A 9,298-nucleotide genomic window follows, 5' to 3' on the forward strand; every position below is an offset into this window, starting at 1 on the left:
CAGCCCAGCCTGCCGCACACGCCGCGCCCACACCGCCCGCCGCCCACACGCACCGCGGGTTGGACGCCTCCCCCAGTCAGTCAGGGCCGCGGCCGCGCCCCGCCGCCGGCGCCTGCGGCCCGCGCCGCCCGCCCCGTTGGTGGAAGGAGGCGCCGCTCACGGCCGGGGCGGGCGCGGCGCCGCCGCCATTGGCGGCCCGGCCGTGCCACTCAGAGCCGCCGGGGCGTGGGCGGCGGCGGCGCGGGGCCGGGGGGAGCCGCGGGGCCGGGAGCGGGGTAGGCTGCGCCCGTACTTAAGCGCGCTGCCCGAGCCGCTGACGTCTTTCGAATTGGAGACGGGCTGTCCCGCTCCCGCCCCGGGCTCCAGCGGACACGGCCGGGGACGGAGGTGAGTGCCGCCGGCGGCGACCCGCGCTGTGCCCGCCCGCCGCTTGCCCTTCCCGGCCGGCGCAGAAAAGTCTCGCTCGACCTTCGCCGCCCGCGGGCCGGGGCAGCCCCGCTCGGGCCCGGCGGCGGCGCGGCCCGGGCACCGCTCCCTGGCGGCAGGTGGTGCCGAGGGGAAGCGACGGGAGCGGCCGCGAGGAACGGGCCGGGGCGGGGGAAGGGGTCGCCGGGCGCCTCCGGCCGCTCCGCCGCCGGCGGGAGGCAGCGACCGGGCGGGGGGCACCGACATCGCCTCCGCACCTGAACGGCTCCCGGCCTTCTCCGGGAAGCTGAGCTGGGCAAGGCGGCAGCTCCGCGGTGCTGAGCGTCAGGGACCGCCGGCTGCCTCCTCCTGCCTCCGCCGCCGTAACAGCCCAAAGTGCCGTAGGAATTTTAGTACGGCCTTGGCTCCAGGGTTCCGAGTTTTAATGAGCTGGTCTACATTGCGGCATAATTAGCGATTTTGTGTCTATATGTATGCATTTAAAGCAGACCAAAGGCTTTTCCATGGGCGGGAGCCTGTAGCGAAGTGCCCTGATTGTTTATGAACTGAAAAAGCCCCAGGGTTAAAGAGTGCCAGCAGCAGCCCTGGTTCTCTGTGGTACGGTTTACAGCTGTTAATGTGTTAAAGCATAATTAGGAGCTGTGGCATAGACAAGCCTTCGGTTGTGGTTGGGCTCTGACCTGTAATCTGAAAGCAGGAAGGGAAGCCCGTACATGTGCAGAACCTGGGAGGAGGGGGAAGCTCGCTTCCTGCCCAACTGCTCATTCGGTCACACAGCCGCATTTCGGCGTGACCCGCCTGCCCTTCCAGCTGATAATGTTTAAAGTCTGAAGTACTTCGGAGAAGGAGAGAGAGTAACACGCGCAGGAGCTATCAGACCTTTTGGGTTGTACTAAGAATGTTTGAGCATTTGACTGCTCCGAGCTGTGAATCTTCATTAGAACCTGAACTGCTTATTCGTTAAGTAGGTGTTTAATGGGTTGTGTGCATTGTTCCTTAGAACGGACGCGGTTGCAGACTCTGGTAGTGTAATCAAGCTGAAAGCGTCAAGTGCAGTTTGTGTAAGGAACACTGATTATGACGGCCCATCCTATGACTCCCAAGTATTCTTTCGGAGAGTAAGTCTGAAGTCAGAGTATGTAGACTGAAGCAGACAATGTACACCTTGAGGCTGCTTAGGCGGCAATAGCAATGAAATGCAGAGTTAGAAACCAGACACATGCAAACAGCTAAAAATCTTGTATCTATTGTGGTGAGTTAGGTGAGGCATTGTGGTATGCTGCTTTTGCATCCTACTTCTCCCTTCTCTCCTCGTTTCTTAAGTCTGTGATGATGCTAGTGTACATGCTTGTGTTTCCATTTGAGGTGGAAATGCCTGATCAAAAATGCACTTCCTCCCATCACAAAGGAGAAAATTTGCCTGGCTTGTTAAATTAACTTAAGCACTGCATAGTTCTCAAAAGGAAGTGAAAGCATTTCCCCAATGTTGTTAATTAAAAGGCCCATTTGCAGAAGATGATCATATGGAAAGCAGAGATAACTCCAAGTACCAGGAAGGTATACGTGCACAGCTTGTAAAACCTAGGGCATGTTTACTGGAAATAGTTTACTCTTACCCAAAGAAGAAAACCTGTCTAAAACATGGTTTTCTATGAGCTACAAAGAGCAGTATTTGAATTTCCTTTTAATCTGGTATCAAGCAAAACAGGCTTTTTCCTGCAGACTTGCACTTATCATTCCCGAATGTGCACAAAAACAGGTCTAAGTTAAGAATTAACACTGATTTTTTTTTTTGAGAAAATAAAAAACAATATTAAGTTGTGTCCTTCATTAGCAGTACTTTAATTTGCTCTCTGTGTTTCTGATTGCATTGATTCAAGCAGTCATCTGGTCAACATTATTTTTTGTTAGATTTAGTATTTGTTTGGAACACATACCTGTATTGCCATATGTGTGCTGGAAGCAATGTATAGGGAGCTGTAAAGGGAAAGAGGGTCTGCTGTTCATCTTGATGTCATCATCTTGGATCAGTGTAGAGTCTTGGCACTGAACTGTGTCTCTCAAGCTTCAGAGTCAGTGTCAAACTACTAAATGGTAAGAAATGTGATTCAAGCGTTCATACACAGTGTAAGTGGGTCTGGTCCCACCTTGCGGTGAAACCAGTTCTTTTTCTATTCAATATTTGCTGTAGCAACACAGGAGATAGTGGGCACTTGTTGTACCTGGGAAAGCTCAGTGACGATGCAGATGTGATCCAGCTAAGGAGTAGGGACAAATCTGGAAAAGTTTACTTGTACATTCCTCCCACACACTATTAATTGAAGTGTCTACAGTGTGTTGGCTGTGAACAGCTTCTATGGAGCTGTTTCTCCTACACGTGGTCACTTCCTCCATGAGACACAGGCTGGTGTGTGAGCTGCTGCAGTGGCTCCATTCTCTGCAGGAATTTATCAGGGAGTGAGCAGTCTTGGTGCTGGGCTAAACTTGCTGGTGTTGTCTTGCTGTTACTGCTTTCAAAATAACACTTCGCAAAAGAAGGTTGGGTTTTGTTTAGTTTTTTCTTTAAGATAACAAAACTGTGTGTTGCTAGAAGGCCTTTATTACATCCTGAAATTCAGACTTAATTCCTGAGTTACTGTTAAAAGTAGATACTTAACCTGTTTTTTTTTTTCCTTTCTAGCCAAGGTACAAGTGTCTTTCTAGAATGTCCAGGCATGCAAAAAAGCTTAGAGATCAGGATATAAATCCATGTCTAGCGGTAAGATGATCAAATTGAGTTTGATTTCTGTCTGTACATTTCAGTGTTAAATAATGCACTTTCTAGGGGACTGTTTTGTGGGTAGAACACTGGCATTCTAGCACTTTGCATTAGAAGTTTCTTAAGAGTCTGAAGGTGGGAAGGGCTGAAAATCTTCCATTATAGTAAGTGTGAAATAACAAGTTAATTCCCTATAAATAGGAGTAATACAACTGCTGGCAGTCTCTTTTCTGTCCCTAAAACCAGAGCCTGAAATCCTGGTTTGACAAGCTTGGTTATTTTTTAAAAGCATTTTGTGAATTATACCAAGCATCATTGTAAACAAATATTCTGTGGCCTCTGCACTTACTGTCTGAAGAGTACAGACAGCACTCTGTTATCTACAAATTAAATCACTGCTTGGAAGTACTGGTGATCCTTTGTAATAGGTGTTACTTTGCTCTCTTTGATGGTGTTCTTTCATCTGAAGAGCTCACTCCTATCTTCATAGATATTCTGGGACTTGTTAAAATATTTAAACACTTAGTACAGTAACTTCCCTCAGCTCTGAAGTATATTTTCCCCTATTAAAGGAAACAGATGCCACTACAAAATGTATGAATGACAACAACTATAACAAGGATATGTGTACTGATTACTTTTTGAAGTACAAAAACTGCAGAAAATTCTGGGTAAGCACAGTAAACTTTCTAAATTTTACTCTCTGCTTTGCTTTATGTATGTTACTTCTGACATCCTGCTTTCTGAACCCTTCAAACTCAGCTAAGAATGTTTTTATGGTAACGTACCAGCCCAGTATGCATTGCTGTAAGACTTAAGCATATGCACATCAAAGTACTTCACTTGATTGTTCTGGGTTTACTCTCTTAGATTGTGAGTCAGTGTTCTTGCAATACCTGATGTTTTCCTTAGAACTTGAGTCACATATTTCTAGTAATAATTTCTTTTAAACTGATGCGGTGAAAAAATACTGAGGCAAGGTAAGGTTATCTGGTTTCCCACTGGCTTGGATCATGGTTACTTTAACCTGATATAAAGCTTATTTGGTGGTGGAGAAATACCATGAGGATCTACGTGCAGTTAAACTGTTTTCTGCTGTTTCCTTATGCCATTGAAGTAAAGAGGTTTTAGCTTAGCCTTTAAATACTTGTGCAAACTACAAAAAAAAAACTGTTTACAGACAATTATGCATTGGTCTGGCATAGAGTAATGGGAATACTGATTGCACTCTATTCTGAAGCAGCAAGGTAAACTATCAGATATCTTGAACTAACTACTAGTACATTTAGTTATCAGCTAATCAGGCTTTTAGAGTACCTGAGTTAATATAGAAAGCATTTTTCTATTAAAAATCTTGTTCATTCAGAGCTCAGGGAAATCTGTTCTCATGGTCACTTTGTTCTATTTTCAGCACGGCATTATGATGCAAAGGAAGAGAAGTGGTGTGAAACCAGAGATGCCCTCAGCAGAAGAAAGAAAGAAAATCTTGGAATCAATGGGGAAGCCCTACTGACTAGAAATCTGAATTGACTGTTGTCACAATACATATGAAGACTTGGCAGCAGCAAGTTACCATTTTATGAACCGGATTTTACAGTTGCCATATGTTGGATTAAAATAAGATCTTAAATTTTGAAATGTGGGAGCTTTCTAGGATAGAATTTCCTGGGTTTGTTCCTACTTCCTGTCATAGGAACCTGGCCTCTTTTATTGGAAGATACGGGTCTCAATTCAACTTGTGTAGAAACTTTTGGAAGTAGAAGCTACCTTGCTGTGAAATGCTAAATATAAAATTAACGGGACTTGAAGAAAGCCTGTTTGAAAAGATGGGTTGGTGAGCATTGCAGTGTGGTTCTAAGTTCTAAGACTGGAGCAGGTTGAGAAGCTGGTACATGCAATGTGTTTCTTGCACTCAGCTGTTCTGCTCAATAGTATGGATTTACCATGTATGAATGTTGAATTCTGTATCCCCAGTTTAAATAAGACTGTTCATGAACTAAAATCCTAAGTCCAACAAGCTTGTCATTGGGTCTGCCACTGCACTTGTCAGTGACAGCAGAAGCTTGCAGTAAGTCAGATCTGCAAGCTGTGCTAGTTAGAAGGTTAGAGAGATGGGTGAAGATAAAATTGAACTCCTCAGGTCTGAGCTGCATAGTAATTTCTGTGGATAGTAAATAGATACTTTGGTGGCGGGCAGGCGGGGGGACTTGCAGACATGTAAACAGATCCTCTGAGTGACATGGCAGGTTTAACTATAGCACATCTATCTAAGACTCTGGACAGCTGAAACCTGGGGTTTGGAAATGCTTACTCATATGAGATTACAAAGCTCAGTTTAAACAGGTACTCTAATCATAAATAAGGTTGATTCTTTAGCTAAATTGAACAAGTAATAAATTTAAACATGTTGCTGTCTAGGTGAAATAGTGTTTTTTACCTTTTATCTTCTGGTGTCCTGGCTTAAAAGCTTGTATCCTGTGATAAAACAGAAAAACTACTGTCATGAGCTCAGGTTCCATGTGAAATCCTTTAGTTCATACTGGGATCAACTTGGCAGAACTCTGACTGACCTCATGAAGGATAGTGTAAAAGTGTTGTCTCTCTATTTAGACTTTTTGGAAAGACTCCATGGCTTTCTGTTTCTCCTGTCTGGCTTGTCTTGTTTCTTTCCACTGTAGGCCTGTTTCTTTGCTTGCTGTGATTTTCTTGTTGTTTGATCTGACTAGCAATTCCACAAGATCTGCTTTTGCTCTTCCTTTCTGCTCTCTGTTTACATTTGAGTTTTGAAATTGATTAATCCTACCCTCTCTGTTGGAATGAGTGTGTAACTCTATGCCTTTTGAGTATGCAGTACTCTGAGCAAAGCTGTACAGCCTTCAAACATGTCACAAGTTTCTCTTGTCGGTTCCTGGCAAGGAAAATGTACTTTCTTCCATCAAGACCATAAGATTCTTTATTTCAAATTACTTTCTCTTCACCTAAAGTGCAAACTTTGACATTTTCTTCTTTTTGTAGTTGGGGTTTTTTGTTGTTGTCTTTGGTTGGTTGTTTTTTGGTGGGAGTTTTTTGGGGGGGTTTTTTGGTTTTTTTTGGAGGTTTTTATTGTTGTTTGTTTTTGTTTCCCTGTGTGTGGAGCTGAATATACTTTCAAGGGCTTGCTCTTTGCTGCCACATCCTTGCTATCTTTTAATACCCTCCTACATACCAATCTTTCCACTTTTTTTTTGCCCATTTGACACCAGTTCTTATTTGACTGATTTTAACATTTTGGTCTCTTCTCATTGCAGTTTTTTTCTAGTACCTTTCTTTCATCTTTGATGTAATGGTATAGTCTTGCAGTGACTTTCTAATAGAGCTCTTTTTGAAGGTTGTGTGTTCTCTGCTCTCTTTAATAGTGAAAGAACTTGCTTTCATTAAACTTAGCCATAATACTTCCTCATTAACTGTGCCTCTCTTTGATCTTCTTGTTCATCTGCAGATTTTGGGGAGCTGTTGTTCTCTTCCTTAGGGCTGTGTCTCTTCAGACTCTTCTGCCTTTGCTGCCTTTCTGGCTTTTGCCTCCCTTGATGTGTCTAAGGGCACCTTCTCTCCTACTTGGCACAGGTTTGTCATTTGCCACCTCTGCTGTATCTTGGGACATGTTCTTTGCTCCTATGGCTTTAACTACTATTCTAGTGCTTGCTATTTTTCTGTTGCTGTGCTCTTAAATTCTGGTCTTATGTTAAAATCTACAGTATATTTTATGTGCAAGAAAAACATCATCTTATTCTTGAGGTGGGTATGCCCATTCTTCTTTGCATAAGCTCAAGTTCCTTAACATTACCTCATTTATCCCAGGATTTCCCTTCAGGTCTTCTTTGCATGTAGAAATGCTTATAAGTATAGTATGTAGCAGTGCTTATAATGCACTTATAAGTTGTTTTTTTTTTTTTTTTTTCCCTGACAATATTTGCTCAGGAAGCTTCCACTAATGTTATTTTCTTTTAAAGGATAGCTGGCCTATCTTTTGGCATTGATAGGTGGCCTGTGCTGCTTTGTAAAGTGTTTGTAAAGAACTAGCACTGGTCTTCAAAAAATCAGCGAAGGAGATACATTACTGCTTTCAGGTGTCAGTGCCAGAATGTGGGATCACAGGATGGGCTAAGGCACATGGAATGCAGGAACAGCAGTCTAACATTAGACTTCTGATCATCAGTGGATGTACATGGTAAGCTCCCTGTGCATGTTACAACAAAAATTAGTTTAGTGTAGAACTGAGAGCAATTTAAGCAGTGACCTTGTTGATTTAATTCAGGTAATCAGTAATCTGTTGTAGGGAATGTAATTTATTTCCATTCTATTTTCCTTACTGTTAAATAACACAAGTTTATAAAAAATCTTGAGGGAGCAAGGCGTTTTCTTTCTCATGTCGTAATGTCTCTCAGGAGTGATCTGTTACTTGAGTATGAGTTTTTATTATTTTTATCCCTCACTTGAGGTTGCTGTTCTTGCTTTCACTGCTGAAGCTCGAGTGGTAAAGTGTGATAGCTTAAACATAGGGTCTTACGAGTTGAGATTTTTCCATTAATTTTTGTAGTGTGATTAACTACCTTTGGTTGTGAGCCAAAGATAATGGTCTTTTCCTCATACCTGAGAGCTTACATTCCACACTTCATGAAACAGAGGTAAGCTGCAGCCTGCCACTCTTACTGGACCAAAAAAAACCCCAAAACCTGGGCTGCATTATTAATTTCCCTAAAGCACACTCTTGTATGTTAACCCAGAAAGTGTAACACAGTGGATCATTATAATTCATTAAGAAACAGGGAAAGGGACCTGTGGGTTGGGTTTTGGTTTTAAGCATGTGTAATTACTCATTTTTCTTGTGTACAAGGACCAAATCTGGATAGTGGCGTTAATGTTTGATAATTTTTTTGTTTGACAGCTGGATGGTGCTGTTGCACAACAGACTGAAAATAGAACACTCCACCCACTACTAGCTCTTTCAAGCTTTTTGGTCTCTTCCCACAGAGGTAGCAGAATTCATCCAATAGAAAGGAAAGATTGATCCTGTCTCAACACTATAAACAGAAAAGGAGGACAGAAGTCTAAATCATTGCTGGGAAATAGAGGATTTCTGTGCAGCCTGAGAAGCCCGAGAATATGGTCCTTGATAGATTTTTTCAGTGTGGTTATTTGATCACAGCTAGGCACTGAACAGCAGCTGTAGGCTTTCTCCCAGGTCTAGGTGAATATCCTGATTCCCATCTGTTCAGTTTTGCCTTCTCATTTTTTCTGTTACTCTACAGTGCAAGGCCTTGTCTGGCTCAGAGTTTTCTGCTACCACAATTGGGATGAGTCTGTGCTCTTGAAGATATTCAAAGGAAATTCACGGAATTGCAGAGTATCCTGATTTGGAAAGGACCCACAAGAATCATTGAATCCAAGTTATCTAGCTCTAGAATCCTGAAAATTTCTTTGGATTTAGCTGAAGCTTTTGAAAGGCAGGGAGTTGAATCTGCTGCTGCTCCAAGTCTTTCATGATCTTGTAATGAAACTTCTGCACTCAAGTGATGAAGAAAATGTGCATAGAGGAGCTTTTGGTAATACTTTTGCAGAACAGATAAGGTAAATTTATAGTACAAAATGTTATGCTGTTCTAATGCATTTGGAGACAGCCCTTAACTCATGTTTAAAGTATCTACATCTTTAAAGTTGGTCTTCCAAAATAGCCATGAAATAATTACTGTGTGGAAAAACACCATTGCAGGTTTTTGTTTTCTTGGAAGAATCTCAGGCAACTGGAAGAAATAGTTCTGTAAGTATTAAAGTAGCAAAAAAATAAAGCAAGCTGGCTATTTCAGAATATTTTAACTTTTATTGCAACTTGTTTGATAGGAAGAAGAAAACAGAAGTACTGCATTTATATTAACTAAATACAGTGGATCACTTAAACTTAATTGCTTTATGACATATATGATACCATATGTAGTAACTCAAACCATCAGATTGTAAGTAATTTTTCTATATTCTTTGGGTTTCTACCTTGATGAGTCCTATCTCAAAATCCTTTTTTGGAGGAATGATTCTGAAGATCCTCAATCATTACTTGTTCTTACAAGTCCCACTACCCTT

The 9,298-nt window shown here is 42.5% G+C and overlaps 1 protein-coding gene across 1 annotated transcript; it reads left to right on the plus strand.

Annotated features, from left to right (window-relative positions):
- The first annotated feature begins 144 nt into the window (after positions 1–144).
- CHCHD7 (coiled-coil-helix-coiled-coil-helix domain containing 7) lies at positions 145–5,608 on the plus strand. Its single transcript, XM_058806728.1, has 4 exons — positions 145–387; positions 3,107–3,184; positions 3,757–3,855; positions 4,596–5,608. The coding sequence occupies exons 2-4, from the start codon at positions 3,131–3,133 to the stop codon at positions 4,695–4,697; spliced, it is 255 nt and encodes an 84-aa protein (XP_058662711.1). The 5' UTR covers positions 145–387; positions 3,107–3,130; the 3' UTR covers positions 4,698–5,608.
- Positions 5,609–9,298: the final 3,690 nt, after the last annotated feature.

The sequence above is a fragment of the Ammospiza caudacuta genome, chromosome 1, assembly GCF_027887145.1.
Source record: "Ammospiza caudacuta isolate bAmmCau1 chromosome 1, bAmmCau1.pri, whole genome shotgun sequence".
Taxonomy (NCBI): Eukaryota; Metazoa; Chordata; class Aves; order Passeriformes; family Passerellidae; genus Ammospiza; species Ammospiza caudacuta.